We start from the raw sequence: 25,043 nt of genomic DNA, 5'->3' as shown, positions 1-25,043 counted from the left end.
AACTGGATTGGACGTCTATTGCTGGCAATGGCAGTCAAAGGTGGGTGCATAGATGTCAAGTCTCCCATTTCGGCCAGGAAACGACCTTATTTAATACAGTATATGTATTATACATGTAAGGTATGCATCATGCTCCTAACTGAACACTGTGTTACCGGCACCACCAAGGGCCGCTATTCTTTTTAAGTAGGACTAGAGTTACAGAATTAATGACTGTAAAAGAAGATGGGAGAGGCAGAAAAGAGAAATGGCGAGTTAGGGGTAGTTCAGAAAAAGGTTTTGGTTGCATCTGGGCTGAGAGTTGTATATAAAAAAAAAAAAAATCAAGATAATGTATATACCCGTATTGGCCCGAATATGACTTTTTTTTTTTTTTTTGCATTGAAATAACGCTGAAAAAGAAGGGGTCGTCTTATATTCGCGGTCAAGACATTATACCCATTCACGACGCTAGATGGCGCCAGATATCATTGAAGTGATGTTCTGTCATGACAGATCTCAGCTACTCCTTTTAGTTTAACCAGTTTGCATTATTTTATTGCAATGTTTTTCCTTATTCAGTTTCAATACTACAGTTACAGTTAGACTTCACTTTGATGGTTAATGCAGTGATTGCAATTTTGTTGTTTTATCACACTAGATTGGTTTATTTACATTTCAAAAACCAGAAGCTTACGATGGTGGTTACACTTTACATATTTAAATGTTCAGATATTAAGATTTGAATGAGGCAAAATAATATGCTTTTCTGTCAAATATATTGTTATATTCATTTGTTTTGGATGTACTGTAATTATTTTCTGTATAAAAATTAATTTGGTGTTCAAAAAGTCAAACTTGAGTCTTGAAAAAGAGGCGGTCGTCTTATAATCAGGGCTTTCTTATATTCGGGCCAACACTGTAGTTTTTATTTCATAACTAAAATGTGCTTTTTAATGACCTTTAGTTCAAATTTAAATTTTAAAAAAATTTACTATTACTACAAAAATGTTTTTGATTAGTCATATTTTTTTCCAAATTGTTTTCAATTTTACAACTTTTTGAAAGGAAATTTTCCTATAGTATCGTTAAAATTATATGGGGGAAAAAATGCAACCTAAATATTACATAAATTCCAAATAGTTTGTTTTCAAGACAAAAGTGTTTAAGATGAAAATTTAGAATCAAATTTTAAAAATGAAGCCTAAATATTACCAGAATATATATAAATATATATATATATATATCCATCAAGTGGTTTTAGTAATCAAACATTGTATGACCAAACTGTTTTTAAGATGAAGATGAAAAGTTGGATTTTGATTGTTAGTACTATTTTAATTTTTTTTTTTTTTTTAATTGAAAATAATTTTACAGGTGCAAAAGTATATTTCCTATTGAAGAATTAGACACACAGGTTCATAACAAATAAACCACACGCACATTTGGACGATATCTAACTTTATTAATAGAGTACTATAATTATCAGACTCTTGTAATGTTATTTTTTTTCCCCCTTCATACCAGTGTAGCCCTAATACTTTACATCACCACAAGATGTCCCTATCTTACCAGATACTTAAATTAAGAGACTTGGAACTTTAACACGAGTAAGAAAGAAACTACATACTTTATCATCTATGTGCAAGTAGTACAATTGAAGTATTCTATAATAGTCATCGGAAAAACCCGCTTAGTATTTTCTCCACTCTTGCGGGTGCGGAATGATGTGTTTGCAGTCACTTTGCGCATCCTCAGCTCCTTTTGCCCATCAGACCTACAAAGGTTTGATACCTTTGGGCTGCAAATTGAAGAGAAAAAAACAAGGTCAAAATAACTACAATATACATGATTTTAAATATTTTTATTGTGCATATCGAGTCTTTACTCACGTTTACGTGCTGCCCGACTAATTGCAGCTTGAGTGGAAAGATGGTCATCAAAAATGTGAATTCAAATCAAGTACATTTTATATTTCTTAAAACAAGGGTGTCAAACTAGAACCCCGGGGGCCAGATGAGGCCCATTGCCTCATGTTGTGTGCTCAGTGAAAGTAAATCTTGTTTACCGACTTAAGTGTTTTTCGCTAAAATAAAATTGCTGATGTCCAGAAATTGGAGAATATTTACTGTTACATTTTGGTTTTTAACAAAAAAAAAAAAAAAAAAAGTGTATATATACTGTTTATTTCTGTTTTTAAGGAAATCCAAATTGAAGTGTTTACTGATTCCTTGCACTTTTTTCCATATCAAAAATGATAAAAAGATTTTTAAAAATGAAGAGAATAGTTGTATATAATAATTTTAGACAATAAAACAAAAATTATAGTTTTTTTTAAAAGAATATTTTAATAATATTTTTGATTCAAAAATGAAAATTGTTTACCAATTCTGTTTTTTTCTTGAATAAAAATTGTAAATAAAAAATGAAATAATTTTTTCTCAACATTAAAAAAATATATAATTTTTAAAGAATATTTACTCTTTCCCACCGTTTTTTTTTTTTTTTTTTTTTCTAAGTGAAATAACTGTTTATTGACTTGATGATTCATTTGCTAATCCATTCGTCAATCATGGCAGCCCTACCTTCCTGCCATTGACGGCGCTGGACGTCCAATCCATTTTGACTGGGACCCTTCCAGTCAAAATGAGTTGGACGTCTAGTGCCGTCAAATGTGCGAAATTAGTTAAATATTTCTACAGGTTAGCCAACGTAATAGCCCCCAAAATGAGTTTGACACCCTTGACGTAGATTCAACACTCACCGTTTTTCTTGAAATATCTCAGTGGCGATAATTTTCTGGCCATCCTTGTCAAAATAACTCCAATTAAATCTGATTCTGCACATTTTATCTAAGAAAAAAGACCAAAACACTTTTTTTTTACTACAATTTTGTAAACCCCTCAAATTAGTGAAAATCCAACCATCTCTTACCTGATCTGTGCACGAGTCAGCATTCAGACAGACGACATTAGTCAGCAGGAGGAACAAAAGAACAACTTTCAGCATCTTCATTGAATTCCACTTCATTTCCAGAACTTTTGCGGTCTTCTTTCGGTGCCGACAGATGGATGGTTAGATAGCTAGTGGCCACGTCTCAGATGATATGAGTGTTTACCTCCACGCGTAATGAATTACCGCACACGCACGACTCAATTTTCTTCGTGCCTCCCTTCATTAATTCAGCAATTTTCACCTTCCTCAAGAGATGTTTATGAATAGTGACAGCAGCTTGAGTCACTCATACTCAATTTATATTAGACTGTGAAGACCAGGGGTTTTTTGCACTATATCTGTATAAGTATTAACCAAAAAATATAAGTAAAAATATATAGTAAAATATTACAAAGAATAAAGTAAAAGTCACTATACTGGACTGTCTCAGAAAATTAGAATACACAATATTCTAATTTTTTGAGACAGTCCTGTGTATATATACAGGACTGTCTCAGGAAATTAGAATACACAATATTCTAATTCTCAGGAAATTAGAATACACAATATTCTAATTTCCTGACTGTCTCAGGAAATTAGAATATTGTGTATTCTAATTTCCTGAGACAGTCCTGTATATATACACAGGACTGTCTCAAAAAATTAGAATATTGTGTATTCTAATTTCCTGAGACAGTCCAGTAGATCTGTTTTCAATAACCGAATATACTGTATTTGAATAAATATTAAATTGAATTTTAACCAACAAACTCTTTGGTTTCCCCCTCTCAGTTCATATTTTTTGTTTTGTTTCACATTAAAAATAATAATAATCGACAAATATTATAGATAAAATATGTTGTGGTCGATGCAAAATACTGAGAATTTTTAACTTTTAAGAGTTTTAACATAAAAAATGGTTTCATCTTTTTTATTATTATTAAATAAAACATAATGCTTCCCAAACATACTTTGTTTTAAATAATAAAATATGTATAAGCATGGACTTTATAATGTATTGACGGGTCAGATCGGTCATGCACTGCGCCTTGCATTCAAGTCGGGGGCCGCCCACATCAAGACGAGCTATTCACAAACATGCACGCAGCGACCGAACGCTGGATTTCTGTTGAAAAAGTACGAAAGCTGCACCACTTACAAACAGGAAGGATTATTTCAGGAGTGATTTATACGAAGCTTCAAGGTAATTATTTTCCATTCCATGCATGCATTTTGAAACGTGAAAAAAAAATCAATTGGAGAAATTAGCCGCTACTGCATTGGCATCATAGTTCGCAATATTTACATAAATGCTAACTGCACGTTTTATTTATTTATTTTTTTTGCTTTTAACCAAGAATTGAGACTGTTTTACACCCATGTCTATAAAAAATTTAAAGATTTAAGCATTTATTCACAAGAATTTTCACTGGAAAAGCTCAGTTTACATCAGGCGGCTGCTAGCTACATTCACTAACAGACTAGCATTGTACTTCGACATATTTACGTGAAATAAATACTAACTGCATGTTGTTGTTTTTTTTGTTGCTTTTAACCAAGAATCGAGACTGTTTTACGTCCATATCTATAAAGAATTTGGGGATTTAAGCATTTTTTACAAGAATTTAATATGAAAAATGCTCTGTGATTCCACTCGGTCAGCTTTGACGGCCTCGCCAACGATGCAGGCCCCCTATTTATTGGCCCCGCGCCCCGTTGATACATTATGAAGTCTATGGTATAAACATAAGCGGATTTTATGAGGGGGGCTCCCCCTGGTGTCCGAAAAGTGTCATTGCATGTAACTGACTTTCCTACATATAGAAAAGTTGAAAAGCAATAAAACTGCAACAAAAATTAATGAAATGAAAAAATATATATATTTTTATAATGGGTCAAAATTATTTTTTGAGCACCTTAGACTGTCATTTGCTTTGCATATAATAAAAAAAATTTTGAACGACAAAAAAATTTTTAAATGATTTTTTTTCTTTGACCGGAATTTTTTTTTTTCGATGGACACAACTTTTTGGGGGGATTGAATGATTTTGACACAAATGTCCTAATCATAATCTGGCCCAAACACAAAAAGGATTGCTTCAATCAAAGAAAACTTAAGTGTTCAAATGCAAAATTTTTAATCTCAAATATTTTTTCGCATTCAAAAACCTTTTCTATGATTTTTTTTTTTTTTTTTTTTGGATTGAAGTAATTATCTTTTTTAAAATCTATATATTTTTTAGCAACTTATTTTTTCATTGAATAATATAGACACAAATGTCCTAGCCAAAATGTGGCCCAAAAACGAGTTTTTTGAGTTTCAAATTTATTTTTGCATTCAAACATTTATTTTATTTTATTTTTTAATTGAAGCGACATTTTTTTGGGTTAAATAATAAAGACACAAATCTACCTCCATATGGCTCCACCCAGGGGATATAATTTTTGACTGGGGTGACTACATTGGCACCACAGCGGCGAGCGTACCATATTCAATGAATGACAATTTTTGCGAAAAGTATTGCCTAAGCAGCCCGATTTAGAATTCCCCTCAAGAATGATGGGATACAAAAAACACTCATTGTCAACTTATTATAAATATTCTTGTAAATTAATTTTATTGCTGACACTGCGTTTCGGGGTCATCAACACCCCAAAAGTCAAACTCCGCCTATGGGTATAAAATATAAAAATTTATTCAAAAAACATGTATTTTACATCATATATGCATGTGTATGATTAAAAATGTTCCCCCTTAAAAACATTAAAACAAACGTTTAACCAAAAATATTTTTGGGATGTTTTGATCAATGTAATAATAAAAAAAAAAAAGTTTTCCAAAGAAAAATTCTGAGTTTTGAATCCGAAATAGTTCATGATTGAAATTATATTTTAAGTTAATTGAATTTACCATCAAACTTACAACTTCATTCATTGGCTGCTATTGAAATGGATGGACGTCAAATCCATTTGAATTTGGCATTGATTGATAATGTTTTCGTGCCATTGCGTGCTGGCAGCCGTCCCAGTCAAAATTGATTGGACGTGTAATATATAAATGAAATTAAAGCCGTGCGAACTGTAGGACGGTTATTGATATTTGTCCTTAGTTTGAGGTTTGTAAGTAGAAATATGCCAAAATTACTGTAAGAACGGCTAAATTTTAAAGCAGAATTGGTTCGTAGTGTAATGTTTACATGCTTTTTGAGCCACCACAGCCGCCGTCGTTTTCTCCTCCGCAGCAATAGCAGATTTCTACCCGCCACACTTGATAAACTAAATTTTTTAAGTCGCACAAATGTATTAAATGTCATATTTGGCCAAACGGAGCCAAAGCTAATCTCGGACTGGAAGTATGTGGCGTTTGTTCTACTGTTTCTTCTTACTAGCAGCTAGCGCTCACGTAAGGACTTCCTCCGCCGTCAAACATTTACCGAGGCGGCGGCTGAAGTTGACCGACGACGAGGCGGGTCGAGCGGCCGAGGAGTTCTTCGACTACCCGCTGCAGTGGAGACATTTCGGAGGTCTGGAACCGGGAGAACCGGCCGCCGCCTTTTCTGTGCCGACGCTGAGTGGGGAGTTCGCATACCGGCCAGGAGAAGAGGGCTCGGCGGGGGTTTCTGTGCTCGTTCACGCGTTTACCAACAAGTCGGCATTTCTTGAGTGTCTTTGGAGCTCCTCGGCGTCCTTGGCCAGCCTCGTTCTAGAGCTGCCGAACAGCGCTTACGTGCTTTTCCTCTCCCTGGACGATTCCGCTGCCACGGACGCGCTTTGGATGCAGGAGAGGCTGCATGCCGCAGCCAAACAACACGGGTAATTTTTCGGACGATAAGCTGCTTTTACCCTTAAGTTTGAATTTCGCGGCTTATATTCTAGCGCGTCTTATTTATGGATGTCACAGGCTGAGCTGCATGTCTTTAGGTGTCAATATTGCATGATACAATGTGGACGCCTGTGGCTTACAAGTAAGCTAGGGTTATTCCGATCATGTTTTTTTTGCTCCCGATCCGATCGTTTTAGTTTGAGTATCTGCCGATCCCGATATTTCCCGATCCGATTGCTTTTTTTTTTTGTGCTCCCGATTCAATTCCAATCATTCCAGATAATTTTTCCCGATCATATACATTTTGGCAATGCATTAAGAAAAAAATGAATAAAACTCTGACGAATATATACATTCAACATACTGTACATAAGTACTGTATTTGTTTATTATGATAACAAATCCTCAAGATGGCATTTACATTATTAACATTCTTTCTGTGAGAGGGATCCACGGATAGAAAGACTTGTGACTTTGTATATTGTGACTAAATATTGCCTTCTAGTGTATTTGTTGAGCTTTCAGTAAATGATACTGTAGCCATTCCCAAATGCATGATGGGAAGTGGACCCATGACTGTGCGTAGTGCTACAAATTGAAATATCTTCTCTGCGTTGGGAAATAACATAAGGTGTGAAGAAAAAGGTCAATTGCTACCTTGCGTCCCCACATTGCTTCCCATGATATTTCTGATCGTAGTGAGAGGGATTGTAAGGCTTTAGCCAATTAAGAAAAGGCTCCAAAGGCTGTCAAAAGTCAATCTACTCATTTTATGCTGCCTTTTTTCTCTATATATAGGTAAAACGGTGCCATTACAGATTGAGCGCGACCAGGGCCGGCCCAGGCCATTTGGGGGCGCTAAGCAAAATAATGCAAAGGGGCCCATATTTTTGGCCCACCATTTCGTCAAAGTGTACTGTGAAACCCATACATGCAATCCAAGCCATACGTCCATATTTTGTATATTAATCAGATTTTGTTGCACTGCATACTTCAAACTTCTCACCCCAAATGATTGTCAGTACTTACACTAGATAGCGCCAAACCTTTTTCTAGAGAAAAGAAAGAAGTTAAGGAAGAACTTTTATTTTTTTAAGCTTGTAATCAAGTATCAAAACTCACAAAAGTCAAATAAAGCAAACTGTAGTCAACAAAATAGAATATAAATTAAACAATTGCCAGATTGGGGGGCCCCCTAGTGGTCAGGGGCCCTAAGCAGCTGCATAGTCTGTGTATAGGCTGGGCCGGCCCTGAGCGTGACAATGCGTGAGTGGGTCGTGCAGCGTATGCATTAACCGCGTTAAATATTTTAACGTGATACATTTTTTTAAAAATTAATTACCGCCGTTATCGGGATTAATTTGATAACCCTACCTTAAGCCTAAACTAAAGACTCTGGATGAGTGTAACATATTATGTCTGTAACGTTAAATACAATTAGAAAACGATTTAATTAAAAAATATATATATATTAAAAAAAGGCATGGCCGATATTTTTTTTGCCGATTCCGATACTTTGAAAATGACGTGATCGGATCGGATGAACTTTTGGTATTGACCAAATACTTATTTTCCACCATGATTTGCAAATAAATTCTTTAAAAATCAAACAAAGTGATTTTCTGTTTTTCTTTTCCACATTCTGTATCTAATGGTTGAGGTTTACCCATGTTGACATTGACAGGCCTCTCTAATATTTTCAAGTGGGAGAACTTGCACAATTAGTGGTTGACTAAATACTTATTTGCCCCACTGTATTGTGTAGGCCTAACTAATACAAATTTTAGGTACATACTTAATACGTATGTATTCTGCCAATGCTATAACCAATCATGTGCCTCTTATGAACTAAATTAAAATTTAATTATTCAGTACTAGACGTGCAGTCCATTTGAAGTGGGAGGGTGGCAGCTGATGAGCGAACCTCCCACTTCAAATGAATGAAATCGCTTTCTATGGTAGCCAATGAGTTAATAGATGCTGAGGAAAAATATAATAATTGCATCCCCAAAAATGTTTGCTGGAAATGTGAGCTATTCTCCAACTTTTACAAATCCAAAGCCTTAAACAATTATTTGTTTTGTCAGAAAAGAGGAAGTCTTGTCCCGACTACACGTGTCTCCTGTGCCAGTTTTTGCGGTGGCTAACTGGATCGCCAGCGTCTTGTACTCGTGGACCTGCGCGGGCCACAACTGCGGCCTGGCACAGGCTGTTTTCACCTCTGTAGGTATGTAACCCTTACCATACGGAGACTTATCCCAGTTCAAATGGACTGGACGTCTATCCCCAGCAATGAATTAAATGCATGCACTATAAGGATGGGACATGCCGGTGATCGTCAAGCGACTAGACGCCAGATACGATTGGTTGACGGGTCGCTGGGCCAAGACGAAGTACGAGTTGAGGGATGTGGGCGACGGATGCCGACCCGCCCCGTCACTTGAGGGCGCTGTGGCGTGGGTGTCCGATGGAAACTGCTCCTTCTTCGCCAAGGTGACTACCTAAACATGAATACACAAATTTGTCACCTCAAAAAACTAGGCAAACTAGGGAAATTATCAAGAATGAGAACATTTGTATAACTTTTTTTTGCGTGCGTAGGTTGCAAACATGGCCAAATCCAACGCGTCGGGTGTTCTGGTCTACGCCCGCCCAGGCTCAGCCATCCAGGACATGAACTGCGCCGGGGACGAGTGCGACGTTCCGCTCGAGCTGCCCGCTGCTATGCTTCACATCCAATCGAAAGTAGACCTCGCTCTAAGGTTACCTAAGCCACCGTTTACAAAAACATCATTATAGCCTATTACGATTTAGTTTTAATTGAACGTTTTGAGGAAAGAAAAAAATCATCTGGGAATAAAGTTACATTTATGTATAGTTAGTGATGCACGATAATGCATTTTTCAGCCGATACCGATAACCGATAATTTCCTCCTCGTTCCAACCGATAACCGATAATGTCAAGCCGATAATTTTATTAAAGATTTATGTAAAATTTTAAAGTATACACAAGAGAAAATATTGCTGTGCAAAAATAATATTGCTCTTTTTTTTTTCAACATCAAATGTGAACAAGTAGTAGTAGTAGTAGTAAATTCCAGCATCTAAATAAAGACAGATTGTCTGACATTGTGTAATGGTAAACGTTTGGAAACAATTACTTACAGAGTAAATACATAAGTTGCACAAAAATGGCTTTAAAAGTATGCCATTCCTAAAGTATAACATTACTACTAGTGTTGTTAATCTTACTGAAAAAAAGTAATATAGTTACAAATTACTTCTCCCGAAAAGTAATTGCGTTAGTAACTCAATTACCTGAATGTAAGAGTAATTAGTTACTTGGCAAAGTAATTGGTGAGCATTACTTTTTTTTTTCCTCAAAAAAAAAACAACAACAACAAAAAAACATTGGCCACACTATGTGAAGTCTTTTGGTACAATTGGCCCGAGCCCAGTTCTTTACCCTAATTTACTCTTTACCCTGAATCAACTGTTAAAAGTTGTTAGAATTGCTCCCATTATTGCATTAGTTCCCTTTTCTCTACTTTCGACATATGAAAGTTTTAAAACTGTTTCATCATTTAAAGATAGATTCAAGTCAAGATTTTGCCGATTTAGAAGTATTTTATATAAAAAGTTACTTAGGTTCGCTAGGAAGGTTCTCTACAACAGAGCCGTCCCAAATAGTCTACTGCTTCAAGATGGCGACTGTCTACTAACGCATTTAGTGCCATGTCTGTCATTTTGCATCTAGTTATATCTATATACAGTACATGTGATATCTACCATGTCTACCATATCTACCATAACATGCGGGCGTAGTTTGTAGGCTATCGGCTACAACATGTATTATTGGAGCTACCTAGCATCGCGTTTGCTTGGCGTCACAACTTTCTTGCCTCCTCCCAACTCCTGCTCTGCTCTGTCGTCTCGGTGAGTCCGTCTCCCTCAGACTTTTCGACCAATATAGTAATGCATAGTAACGCATGCCTTTCCGATTACCCACTACTGAAAAAAATAACGCCGTTAGTAACGCCGTTATATTGTAACGCCGTTGTTAACAACACTGATTACTACACAGCAAAAACACAGCTCCTTAAGACTAGTTAAAGTCCCTTGTTTTCAGTGTAAATCTATTGGAAATAAGTTAAATTAACTGCCAGCACTTCAAGTATATTTCACTCAGATTTCTTGAAGAAAAATGGCCAGCTGAAAATAAGATTAACAGCCTTATTTTAAGCAATAGATTATTATACATAATCCTAAAAAAAAAAAAAAAAAAAAAACTTGTCAGAAATGTTCTTTATTCAAGAATATGTATGGTTCAAAACATTATTTGAAAGCAATTTTTTCTTGATTTAGGTGAAAAATGACCTTATTTTTTTTAGATGTTTGGGCTTAATAAGAACAAATTGCAATATTTAGTTCAAGTAAGTGGAATAATCTGGCGCATTCAACCAGTCTTCAACACTCAAACAAGATGGGGAAAATTATTTGACTAGATTTAAGAAGAATGATCTGATTAAGACGTCATAAATTTAAAGCGTACTGAATGCATTACTGACTGGATGACTTCTTTGTGTCGTTTGGTGCATGTTACAATTATCAGCTAACCACTGTGCCGTCATGATAAACATGGTTTGTTGACATCACCTGTGTAAATGTTCGTGGTAAAACTGATGTGATCGACATGTCTTTCACGAAGAATCGTGGTCGTATAAACTGCATTATTTTTTCATCCAGGGGTTTGGCTATCGGGTCATTTCGGGAATTTCCTCCCGCCTGTGCCCTTCAGTCCGCCCGGCTGCCTAATTAGCACCCGCGCCAGGCCTCTGTCTTGAACTGGAGTGGCGGTGGCAGCAAAGTTCGTACCGTATATCCGCCCGCCCCGGCCGGCTCGCTGCGGCGCATTCGGTGCATGGCTCTGCTCTCATGCTCTACCCGCCTAGGGCGAGGCGGTGGCCTGCCGGACCGGCGGGCTCCGTCGGAAGACAGCTACTTGTCAACTATCGATCTCGTGAGGTGTTTAGCCATAGATGGGAGTTTACCACTCGCTTTGGGCTGCATTCCCAAACACCCCGACTCCGGGAGGACCGCAGCGTCTCTGTATCGTCACAAGCCCCGTAGCTTCCTTTATAGTTTATTTGTTAACAATAGCTTTAGCATTCGTGCTAGCAGCAGCATATTCGTTCCAAAAATCATTGTGATGCAGTTTTAAATGGCTGCTGGGTTAGTGCTAGTGGTGTTCAATGAGGACGCTTTCTTTAGGCCTTGAGGAACTGTTTTGTAGATGGCGAGAGCGTCGTTTATTTCATTTCACACACGGGAAAAGCAACGCACGCTAGTGAGAGCGCCTCAACACTGATGTGTAACACCGCCTCCTCTATGACGCCGTACTCCTAAACCCCTCCTCCCACAGGGGCTTCAGAGAGGGGAGGGGTTGAGCAGGCGGCAGTGAAGAAGTGGAGAAAACTGCTTGGTTGCGCACATTTGGAGGCTAAATCAAGTATATAATTATCGGATTGCATTATCGGTTGATTTTTTAATTATCTGTATTATCTGTGTGACGTCATAATTGCCATTATCGGCCGATAATTATCGGCAGCCGATATTATCGTGTATCTTTGTGTATAGTATAATATAATGAGAATGTGTAATCTCCCAATTTAACATTATTTTACTTATAATTCGGCACGTTCATGTCAATATTTTATTTGTTTTTATGTGTGTTTCAGTTCTGGAATGTCAGTGAAGGTGTCTTTCCAGACAACGCCCACTCCTAATTTCTTCCTTGGCATCGACCAGCAGGGGATGCTAGCCGAGATGGGCTGGTTCCTCTACCCGTCATTCAGTTTCCTCAACTGGCAGGCACAGTGGTAAGTTGTAAATCAGAGGTCCCCAACCTTTTTGCACCACGGACCGGTGTTATTTGGGTCTTTTTTTCTCGGACCGGTGTTCTGACAAATTTTGCAACCCATCAAAAATTGCAACGATGCGGTTCTGCGCATGCGCGCAACGTTAAACATAGCCGCAAAATGCGCAAATGCAGCGATTCCAAAGTAAACACTACAAACTTTCTTGAAAGAAAGGAACATTAACTTACGTTTGATCATGGAAGGACTTGTAGAAAAGGTCTCCTCTGATACATCCTGCCATGTAAGCTGCACACAACAACTGCACACCGCTCTCACCATTAACAACTTAGCCTTGTCGTTAAACATTAATTAAGAAGCCCACTTCACAAAGATACGATGTTGAAAATTGTAGCAAGGTTTTCAATGCTCTTGTAGCGATGTCAGGATATTCCAGAATGACTTTAATCCAGAACCTCGGTAGAGTTGTTGTCTCAAATGTACGTTTAATAAGGTCGCCGTCATTTGCGATCTCTACAAGTTGATCTTCCTTTTGCACAGACATGCTCGAATCACTCGGTTTATTCACAAACGGGTCGCGAATCCACTCCTTCGCAGTTCGTGGGTCTTCGAGGTTGTAGCTCGTCAGGTGCCCTTTTCGCCGTAAAAATATCTCCAAAGACGTCTGTTTTCCAGTCATCTTCGCTCGTGTGGGGGCTAATTATTTCCGGGAACAAATGTGCTGTGCCCGCGGCCTAGCAATACGTTATTATCAAGGACAAGCGCACATAGATATATTATATACACAGACAAGATGTACTGTACTACTAGCAGTCCAATCAGATATATTATATACACAAACAAGATGTACTACTAGCAGTCCAATCAATGGATTTCTATGACAACATTCTAATCTATCCCGTAGTATTATATCTACAGGGATATTGGTGTGTTAAGCAGGGGCACAGGGTTAATTCAGCCAGAATGCGGTCGTTATTAAATTCTTATTTTTTTGTGGCCGGGTAGCAAATGCATCACGGACCGGTAGCGGTCCGCGGCTCGGCAGATGGGGACCCCTATTGTAAATGATCAAATTTCAGTTCAATTGACCTGCACAGACATCCAACCCATTTGAAGTGGGAGGAATGGCCACCCTCCCCACTTTAAATGGACGTCTACTAGTGATGAACTCATTTAAATTCACAACAGAAAGATGATTAGATGCCACATAATTTGACGTCTATCACCGTCAATGGCAGCAAACAATGTTTCATTTGTGACTAATTATTTTGCGTTCAGGTTTGACTTCTGGTCGGCTATGCAGCTGCGACTGCAATCTCCCGCGACGGTGGTAGCTGTCTTTGACAAAGCGGAAATGCAAGGCGACAAAGGGGCCGTTGCTGACGTCAACATGCCGCCAGGTGGTGCTGTTTTAACTTATCCGTTGATTTCAAAACACCTTTAGCAATTTTGAATTTGAACTTTTGGCGGGGGCAGATTTGTGGCGTTTCGACACGCTGACGTTGGACGCGTCGTTGTCGTGTCCCGGCGGCAGAGATGCGACGTGTCCACCGTGGGATCACGTGGTTCAGCTGTTCGTCTGCTGCGATCCGCTTGGACCGTACTGCCATCTTGAAATGGGAAGATGGGTGACGGCTTTTCGAAGGTGAGACAAAAAAATGGGAGTAAACATTTTGGACAAAAGGTTACATTTTTATTGTGACGAGTAATAACCTCTTAGAGCCTAAAATAATGTTCATGTCTCTGATAATTTTTCCATTTTTGTAACGGGAAATATTTTTATCTCCCGCCTCCACTCCCTCCCAAAAAAAAAAAAAAAAAATTTTATCTCAACATGACATTAGTATCTAACTTACATTTTAGATTAATATTTTTTTAATGTCATTTTCATCCCAAAATTACAATTATTTGCATCTTTTTAATTTAAAAAAAAAAACTTTACAAAATGGTTTTAACCTTGAATGTACTTTGTTTTCAGTTGAATAAAAACACAGAGCTTTTTAGCAAAACCATATTTTTAAAATAGAAAAAAAATCAACTTGACAAATCGTCATCACAAAATTATTATATACAGTGAGGAAAATAAGTATTTGAAAACCCTGTGATTCTGCAACTTCTCCCACTCAGAAATGATGGCCGGGTTTGAAATTTTCACGGTAGGTGCTTGTCCAGTCCACTGTGAGAGGCAATCTAAAGAAAAAAAAAACCCGAAATCACAGTTTGATTTTTTTGAACAATTTATTTGTATTTTACTGCTGCAAATAAGTATTTGAACACCTGTCTATTCTCTAGAATTGTGAGCCTCAAAGACTTGTTAGTCACCTTTAAAAAGTCCAACCTCCACTCCACTTATTCTCCTAAATAAGTGGGGTGGAGGTGGAAAGTTACCTGCATAAACACACCCCAAAGAGCTGTCCAAAGACACCACAGACAGAATTGTAGACCTCTACAAGGCTGGACAGGGTTACGGGGCAATTGCCAAGCAGCTTGGTGATATAAGATCCACCGTTGGAGCAATTATTAACAAATGGAAGAAGCTAAACATGACTGTCAATCTCTTGGACTGGGGCTCCATGCAAGATCTACCTCGTAGGGTCTCACTGATTTTAAGAATGGTGAGGAATCAGTCAAGAACAAAAGAGGAGCTGGTAAATGACCTGAAAAGAGCTGGGTCCACCATTTCCAAGGTTTCTGTTGGTAATACACAAAGACGTCATGGTTTAAAATCATGCATGTCACGGGAGGTTCCCCTGCTTAAACCAGCACATGTCCAGGCCTGTTTTAAGTTTGCCAATGACATTTGGATGATCCAGAGGAGTCATGGGAGAAGGTCATGTGGTCATCTGAGAACAAAATGGAACTTTTTGGTCTTAATTCCTCTCACAATGTTTGGAGGAAGAAGAGTGATGAGTGCCATCCCAAGAACACCATCCCTACTGTGAAGCATAGGGGTGGTAGCATCATGCTTTGGGGGTGTTTTTCTGCACATGGGACTGGACGCCTGCACTGTATTAGGGAGAGAATGACCAGGGCCATGTACTGTGAAATTTTTGGGGAATAACCTCCTTCGCTCAGTTAGAGCATTGAAAATGGGTCGTGACTGGGTCTTCCAACATCACAATGGCCTGAAGCAGACAGCCAGAATAACCAAGGAGAGACTTCGTAAAAAGCATATCAAAGGTTCTGGAGTGGCCTAGCCAGTCTGTAGACTCAAACCCAATCGAAAATCTTTAGAGGAAGCTCAAACTCCGTGGTGCAAAATCCCTGCTGCCCTCAGTGCAAACCTGGTGAAAGGTTACAGGAAACATTTGACCTCTGTAATTGTAAATAGGGTTGTTCTGATCATGTTTTTTTGCTCCCGATCCGATCCCGATCGTTTTAGTTTGAGTATCTGCCGAACCCGATATTTCCCGATCCGATTGCTTTTTTTTTGCTCCCGATTCAATTCCAATCATTCCCGATAATTTTTCCCGATCATATACATTTTGGCAATGCATTAAGAAAAAAAATGAATAAAACTCGGACGGATATATACATTCAACATACAGTACATAAGTACTGTATTTGTTTATTATGACAATAAATCCTCACGATGGCATTTACATTATTAACATTCTTTCTGTGAGAGGGATCCACGGATAGAAAGACTTGTAATTCTTAAAGGATAAATGTGACTTTGTATATTGTGACTAAATATTGCCATCTAGTGTATTTGTTGAGCTTTCAGTAAATGATACTGCAGCCATTTAACTTCTGCCCAAATGCATGATGGGAAGTGCAACCATGACTGTGCGTAGGGGCATCAATTGATATATCTTCTCTTCGTTGGGAAAGAACATAGGGGCTTAAGAAAATGATCAACTACTACCTTTCTTCCCCACATTGCCTCCCACGTTATTTTTAATTGCTGAGAGAGGTATTGTAAGGCTTTAGCCACATAAAAATTGGCTCCAAAGGCTGTCTAAATTCTCTCCACTCATTATATGCTGCCTTTTAACGCTATCTATAGGTAAAACGGCATCTTTATAGATTGAACGTGGCAATGCGTGAGTGGGTCGTGCAGCGCATGTGTTAATTATTTAACGTGAGTAATTAAAAAACATTAATTACCGCCGTTAACGCAATAAATTTGATAGCCCTACTTTAAGCCAAAACTACTCTGGATGAGTGTAAGACATTTTGTTTGTAACGTTAAATACAATTAGAAAACGATTTAAATAAAAAATATATACATATTAAAAAAAGGCATGTCCGATATTTTTTTTGCCGATTCCGATACTTTGAAAATTACGTGATCGGACTCGATCGATTGGCATCCGGATCGATCGGGACATCTCTAATTGCAAACAAAGGCTATTGTACGAAATATTGACATTGATTTTTTTCAGTTGTACAAATACCATTTTACAGCAGTATAATACAAATAAATGCTTAAAAAAATCATACACTGTGATTTCTGGATTTTTTTATTATTGTCTCTCACAGTGGACAAGCACCTACCATGAAAATTTCAAACCTGCCCATTATTTCCAAGTGGGAGAACTTGCAAAATCACATGGTGTTCAAATACTTATTTTCCTTATTGTATCTTATAAGTAACTTAAAGTAGTTACTTTTACTTTTTTAGAGAAGTAACTTGAATAACACTGCTATTAATATAAATACTCATGTTACATATACTGTACTTATATTTAATAATAGAACATCTGTCTTAAAAATAATTTTGTCTCAACTTTTGACTATCTAAAATGAAGCGTTCATTTGCTGCCACATTTCCACTTAAATTAGACTGGACGTCTACTAGTGATAAACTAATTTTATGGAGGTACCTGGTGTCGGGGAAACTCAGCTTTGAACTCCAAGACAAGTGTTACCTCGATAGCTCAATTAGAGAAATGAATATGACCCCAACCATGGATTACTTTTCTTCGAAGGCTTTATGAACAAGAGCTCTCGAGTACAAACCGATGTGACCCAGCCAGGAGCTGTGATCACCCAGAAAGTACGAAGAAGTACAATAGAGGCTGGACATTTTATACTGTTGAAAGAGCAGTGCCGAAGCCCAAACTGAAACGAAACTTACTAGGAAACGAAACTCATCTCACAAACCTTGCTATTTTTCCATACAAAAACATCTTTGAGCTGAGACCTCGAACACCGATCCCGGCTAGAACGATGATAAGTAGCTATAGTCCTCCCTTGTATTCATTCAGGGCCTATTGAAAAAACATAGGAACATAACAAGTCCATATTTGGGCATATTGTGATACAGTCTACAATCGTCAAGGCCATGGGAAGGCACACTCAAACAGATTAACAATGACGCTCTATGCTACAATGTTCTCATGCAAGCATAACAAAAGCATACAAAATATAATGTATAATGGTTGTGTTTTAAGCACGAATAAAATTCTCTCACACCTGGTGAACCCCATTATGCATTTGTGTGCAGAGGGATCGGTCACTGGCAGACAGACGTCTCCCCGCTGCTCCCGGTGCTGGATGCGAGTGTCTGTCGCCTGACCATGAAGACGGTCCCGTGGGCGCGACCCTGGTCGGTCTCCCTCAACCTGAGGTTTAGCGTCGCCAACGTCACAGGTATGACAATATTTCATGCGCGATTATTACGTACATTGAGTTTATCATCCGATCGACGTGTCAGAAGAAAAGCTCCGCCCTTTCCGAGTGATGTCACTGTACGACGGCGGGACCTTCGACAAGACGTACAACCTGCGCCACCCGCCCATTAAGTTCCCCGTGCCTGCCTCCACCAAAAAGGTACGCAGACACCACACGGCTGAGCGATGGAGCTGACGGCCTCCGACCCGCAGGTGGAGCTCTACGCTGTCATCACGGGTCACGGTAGCGACGACAACGGCTGCGGGGAATTCTGCGTCACCTCGCACCACTTCCTCATTAATGACGTTCACAACAACACGCTTGCGTTCAGCACGGCGGGTGAGCAACACACCTTCATTTTTTCAGCATTGTCATATTTGCTGATCGGAATTGAATTGCTTGAAAACTACTTTTATGGGATTGCATTGTACGAAAAAAAGTGTTATGTCCCAAGTCAGTGTTTTAGAAGTCACAACAAAAAGTGAATTAAAAAAAAAAAAAAACATTAAGGCAACCATCTGAAAATGTCATTATTTAATAAAGAATATTTTCTTACAGGAAAACAGTTGCAATTTTATGAATAGAAATTTGCAAGATTAAATAAGGATAGTCATTATTTTTCATATTTTTGTGGGATATTGTTTTACAGAAAAAAAAGTCCAAGTTTTAGGAGAAAAATATGTTTGTGGGAATGAAGTTTCAAAGAATTTCAAATATGGTTGGATGGGGTAGCAGTGACATTTTTTTTATGCAAAGTTAAAACCTACATAAAATTGTTGTAGTTATACAGTGGTATTTTAACATTATTTTATGCTAAAAGAAATGTGAAAAGCTGCACTGATATGAACTAATACTATTATAATTAAGATAAATTAATTAAAAATTCATTTAAAAGTCAATAAATTCAATTTTTTGCTGCCAAAATTTCAATCTTTTTTGTGGAAAAAAAATGATTTGATACAAAATACATGTCATAAAATGTCATGTCAAAAACATACAATTTAACCCGAAAGGTATTTAATTTTAATCAAATCTACGCCATTAAAGCCTCAAGAAAAAAAATGTATGAACACGTATAGAAACTAGAGGAGGACTCAGAGCTTAAGCAGCCAAATTCAAAGAATCACTATAGTCGACCTTTGACCCTTTCTCTTCTCATAATATCAACTACCCTTCAAATTCTGTTTAATGGGGAAGTTCAGAATTTTTGAAATTAGGCTTCATCTACGAGTTAGCGGGGGTTTAATTAGTCGGTTGAGTTGATATCAACAAATTCAATGCAGTTTGTTAGTTTCAGGGCTTTGGAGTGGCTAAGCTAGTGCGAGTCAATGGTCCCGTCTTAGCATGCTAATAAAAAACAACATGCACGCCTGAAAATCACCAATAACCCATGCAATCAAAAGTGTTGGCCATGTTTTCAGGATAAACTGATTCAAACATACCCTTACATGTTAATAACTATAGTAGAGCTGAAACGAGTACTCGAGCAACTCGAGTAACTCGAGTTTAAAAACTGATCCGAGTAATTTTATTCACCTCGAGTAATCGTTTATTTTGACAGCTCTAAGCATCACGTTTTGCTCGGACTACTTTTAATGCGGGACAACGCGCTGTCACGTGCGGAGAGGAGGAAGGGAAAAAAAAGAAACTTACTGCAGCCGACAGCCGCCACAAACGACGCCGACGTTGCTAAATACTAGCCCGCACGATGCTACGTTGGTAACAGGTAGCGTCTGATGCGTCTCATAGAGATCACATGTATGTTGAACTAGATGCAAAATGACAGACTCGGCCGCGTCTGGGCAGCGTTAGCGCTACGCGCTAATAAAGAGCGCTAAGCGCTAATAAATAAGATTAACGTTACTGTCGCTACTAGCTCACGTAACGTTAGCCCTGCGGAGGGCTAGGTTTCAATAAATTATGACCATTGTCGATGCGTGGCTAATGTGTCTTACATACAGTCTGTAACATAACATAGCATTGTTGAGTGATGAGGGTGTAAAATTAAAAACTTAATCATGCTAACTATTAGAGATGCACGATAATATCGGTCACCGATAATTATCGGCTGATAATGGCAATTATGACGTCACACAGATAATCCAGATAAAACGAAATTCAACCGATAATGCAATCCGATAATTATATACTCGATTTAGCCTCCAAATGTGCGCAATGAACAGTTTTGTCCACTTCTGCTAGTTTTAAGGAGGTGTTTTTGCAGTGTAGTAATGTGATATATGTTAGGAATGGCTTACTTTTAAAGGCATTTTTGTGCAACTTGGGTGTTTACTCTCTAAGTAATTTTTGCCAAAAGCTTACCATTACACATCATTGCCATTGTTCAGTTGTTGGAATTTACTACTTGTTCACATTTGATGTGGAAAAAAAATAGGACTAAATTACATTTTTGCACAGTAACATTTGCTCTTTGTATACTTTAAAATTTTACACACATATTTGAATAGAATTATCAGAGTGACATTATCGGTTATCGGGTTGAAGGGGCAGGAAATTATCGGTTATCAATATCGGTTGAAAAATGTATTATCATGCATCACTACTAACTATCAATTTTAGCTCAGTAGTCATCGCTGGATAAAACACCTAGTAGCAGTGGTCCCTAATGTGCTCCAATACAGCCTGTATCATACATTTATTTTGAACACTGCAAAAACTCAAAATCCTATCAGGACTTAAAGTTTAGACTAACTTAAAACTTAACTAGAACTTAAAAATGGCTTGACACAAAGAGAAATTCAATTGAAACACGTGGGAAAAAATCCTAACTTTTAAGTGATGTGTGTTATCAAGCGTAACGGCATTTTTAGGTAAGATATATATATATTTTTTTTTTAGATAAGATCTAAAGGTTTTTTGAGTGAAAGCAGTGAATTAGTCTTTTTTTTTTTTTTTATTCTAGTTACATCTGAGATGCAATTGTTGGCTGTTTTCAACAATATACATAAAAAATAAAGACATTGAATGACTGAAAATGATGAAATGTCTTGTTTTCTCATGTATATTTATAATTGCTCTTCACCTAAAAATATATGTGTTTTATCCGATTACTCGATTAATCGATAGAATTTTCAGTTGATTACTCGATTACTAAAATATTCGATAGCTGCAGCCCTAAACTATAGTATGAACAGCAACATTTGTAATCCAGCAGCTCTGCAGGGAACATGCTGCAGAGTGGACTGATATTTTTTCCACCGTTGGGTTTATGCCAGCAGCAAGCAACCACAGTTTCTATTGTTCCTTGTTCCTCATCGGGAGTTTGTGGAAACTTTGCCCATTTCTTCTGTCTGTTTCCACAGCCTCTAAATGCTCATTTCACCATGTTGCCATTCTTCAGTCAAGACCAGAGGTTGCGCTAGACATTTTCGTTGTCTGTCATTTTGACTGACAGGGTCATAAAAATCTGGTCATAATCTATTTTTACCCGTCACTTAAATTTTTAAAATGATAATGATGACATATTCAATAGTATTTAGTTTTCATTCATTTTTAATTAATATTGTAACGCTTGCTTGGCGGCGAAAAATTAAGACACGGAAGTCGTATTTTTCTCCCTCTTTTTACTCTGCTTACCGCCAACAACACCAACAAAACAACAACTCCGCCCCCAAAGAAAAAGAGGCAAATATATAGCCCCAATCACCTACGTCACACAATGATCTTAATTGTGGTTGTCAGCCCAAAATCTTCAAAATATTTATTAAATGCATCTTACCAGGTATAAAATGACTACTACATAGTCTGTGGTGATCGTTTGGTGCCCAGATTTCTTGTCGAATTACAGCAGTCCATCTCGCTCTCCTCTTCAGGTCTCTCAGAATACGGTAGAACTTCAAGTCTCTCTGTCTGTCTTCTCTGTTACTGCAACCAACCGCCACACACGCCTTCACCATTTTGATTATTAATGTTAACGAGCAAAAAAACACGCCGTAATAGGAGGCATGTACGCAGCGGTAATGTGTAAACACAACTAGCTGACACACAATATGGCGGCTCCAGTCGGGGGCGGAGTTGTGACGTCATGTGATTGGGGTCTATACACAGGCGGCAATCTAGTCCACCAATTTGATGACGCGCTGGCACACCGGGTGCACCAATAAGAACCTCGCGTTGATGTGTCAATCACGGTGCCGCCGTCAGACCCCGGTGACGCTACAATATTCTGACAGAATAGCCAACGACGTCATGCATTAAGAGAGACAATAGATAATTAATATGCTCACTCGCCACCCTGTGGTCTGGGGTGTGAATTGCAACCTGTCAAAACGGACGGACTTCAGTTTTTTCCGTCACCGTTTTAAAAAACCGGTCAACGACGGAGAATATTCGGTTAACGCGACCCCTGGTCAAGACTCAGTAAGCTGATGATGCATTCGAGGAAGGTGAGAAATATGAGTTTTCCAACCTCCAAGCAGAAAAAATATCATTGGAGCGCCACTCGACCGGGGAAGCCCTAGTTGCGAAGTCGAAAAAAAAAGTACCCCGACTTGACGAGTTGTTTCAATCTGACGTCACTCGACAAAATAGCGCTGCCTGTCGAAAAGCAGACCGTTAGTAGTAGAACTAAAGAAGGCAGTATACAGTGTGTGCTATTTACCTTAGCCATCGTTTTTCCTCCACTATTTGATCGCTTACGAGAAGGCAGATTTGCTAGAGGTCAAAAAGTCTTTTGATGGCCAAAATTGTCGTGATCAGCCATCTTGCAGTTACCATTCGCTTGGAACGCTTCGAGGTCGCAACTGGTATCATTTGAGTGGGATAAGTCTTAACTTCCCACCTTCCTCAAATGCAGCATTAGCATGAGTGGCCAAAGCACTCCTCTATATTGTATTACACATCTAAAAAAAAATAGTCCTGCAGAATGAAATGAATCACTGCATTTTGGTGTGACTGTTTTTGCTACATGGATGTTTTGCACGATGCATTTGCATCTGCATTTTGAATTTATTTGACTATGTTAGATCTGTTAATATCATTTTTTTATTAGCATGCTAAGACGGACACATTGACTCGCGCTAGCTTAACCACTCCGGAGCCCTCAAACTAATAAATAACTAACAAACTGCACGGAATTTGTTGAAATCAACTCCACCGACTACTACTCCCGCTTACTCGACGATTAATCCAACTGTCCAAAATTCTGAACTTCCGCTTTAAATAGGCTGATCCATCATCAAGCCTCCGCGGAATTCCTTTCACCTCCGTCACCTTTAACCTCATTTCTCCAAATTTTAAACACCTCTTCCATTTCACATTACAAACATATCCTGCAAGTTTCATAATGATCCCTTTATTCGTTCTTGAGTTATCTTGAACACAAACACAGACATACAGGTACCGATAAGAAGCTGATTGTGCGATGTTTGTGGTTTAGGCACGGCGCTGGGCTGCGCAGCACGCGTGAAGGAAGGTGCGGTGCCCAACGAGCACGGCACCTGGCTTTACGGGCGCGGCGGGTGGTGCGACGGACTCCAAGTGGACCCTTGGAGGACGGACGTCACTGCACAGGTAATTTTTCAAGGAATCAATTGAGAAAAGTGTTATGACTGGGTACACATCCTGATGCTAAATCAAATCTGGCTTACTGCTACTACTGTATTAAAACTAATAGTAAAATAAATGGTTGTTTGTTTTTCAGCTGGACGTTAGCGGGCAAGCGTCCAATACGGTAGTGTACAGAGGACTCTTCAATGGGGAGGACCCCAACCCGACTCAGCAGCCCGGTTACATCATCGTTACGTCCTTCCTCATCTTCTACAAATGAACGCCCAAAAATCAGTCTGTCGTACGGTGACCACGGTAACTTTTAGTTTTTTGAAATAAAAAAATCAACATACAATTCGAGTGTCTTTCCATTGGCGACTGTGGTAGTTTGATTTAAAATTTAGTTAGTTGAGCAAATTTTTCAATGTCACATTCGATTAGTTTCAAAAATATATTTGAAAAATATTTCATTGATCTCCTGTCTAGGGGAATGTCATTTACAAAAAATATTTTTAACTACTTAAAAAAAAAAAAAAAATCCTTTCCATACTATTTCTTAAAATGTTTCAAATACAGTTAAATTCTTTAATTTTAAATGAATCATTGATAAATTAATGAATAGTCAATTTTACGTTTATAATTTTTTGTCTTTCATTATTATAAAATAATACTTGCCTGTCCATAGCATTTAAAACATTTTTTTTTTTTATAATTTATTATGATTTCGTGCCAAAATTAAATGCAGTACAGATGCAATGTGAATTTCCATATTAATTCTATTTTTAGGCCTTTAATCTTGAATTATCTACACACGGTATATCATATACTTTATTGTGTGACCTGTGTTAAACATTAGTTCAAAATGAAATGCGTTTTGTGTAAAATTATCTAGTGCTGCAACGATTCATCGATAAACTCCTGTAATTCAATTAGAAAAAAGATTCTAATTAAATTTGACTGCTTCGAGTATTCGTTTAATTAGAGTGGCGTTGTAATGGTTTGTTTTGAAAGTGTTTTCATTTAGTTTTATTTATTTAGGTAGATACACTGCCCTCTAGTGCCAACAGTGAATATGACATAACTCTTTCACATGGCTGAATCCAGCTGCTCCCTGAGAAGACCAGCATAAGCTAAGTTTATGTTTGAGCTAATGTTTTTTTTTTTTTTTTTAATTGTGGGAATATGTGTTTGAACCGCGGGTTAAGAGCATTGTAGAAAAAAAAAAGTTACCATTTTATAGCTTTGAAGCTAGCGGACTTTTGCCATGTAAGTTAGCCAGTCGTTCTTTTGAGGTACATAGATGC

At 38.0% G+C, this 25,043-nt stretch overlaps 1 protein-coding gene across 1 annotated transcript; it reads left to right on the top strand.

Moving 5' to 3' along the window:
* The first annotated feature begins 5,943 nt into the window (after window positions 1-5,943).
* Window positions 5,944-24,150, top strand: si:dkey-256h2.1 (uncharacterized protein LOC337520 homolog). The gene is made up of 12 exons (XM_057835004.1): window positions 5,944-6,726; window positions 8,824-8,963; window positions 9,054-9,229; window positions 9,338-9,498; window positions 12,475-12,615; window positions 13,891-14,012; window positions 14,089-14,257; window positions 18,065-18,210; window positions 18,275-18,390; window positions 18,444-18,570; window positions 23,630-23,763; window positions 23,894-24,150. The coding sequence occupies exons 1-12, from the start codon at window positions 6,269-6,271 to the stop codon at window positions 24,017-24,019; spliced, it is 2,016 nt and encodes a 671-aa protein (XP_057690987.1). The 5' UTR covers window positions 5,944-6,268; the 3' UTR covers window positions 24,020-24,150.
* The last annotated feature ends 893 nt before the right edge of the window (window positions 24,151-25,043 follow it).

This window comes from Corythoichthys intestinalis, chromosome 4, assembly GCF_030265065.1.
Source record: "Corythoichthys intestinalis isolate RoL2023-P3 chromosome 4, ASM3026506v1, whole genome shotgun sequence".
NCBI lineage: Eukaryota > Metazoa > Chordata > Actinopteri > Syngnathiformes > Syngnathidae > Corythoichthys > Corythoichthys intestinalis.
The sequence above is the reverse complement of the archived record's forward strand: the minus strand, read 5'-3'. Positions and strand labels throughout refer to the sequence as shown.

Bases quoted from the DNA above. Each gene is read 5' to 3' on its own strand.
- si:dkey-256h2.1 (XM_057835004.1), top strand. From the start codon at position 6,269: ATGTGGCGTTTGTTCTACTGTTTCTTCTTACTAGCAGCTAGCGCTCAC. The intron at 14,258-18,064 runs GTGAGACAAAAA...ATTTGTGTGCAG, and splicing joins TGGGTGACGGCTTTTCGAAG to AGGGATCGGTCACTGGCAGA. The intron at 18,211-18,274 runs GTATGACAATAT...TCGACGTGTCAG, and splicing joins TAGCGTCGCCAACGTCACAG to AAGAAAAGCTCCGCCCTTTC.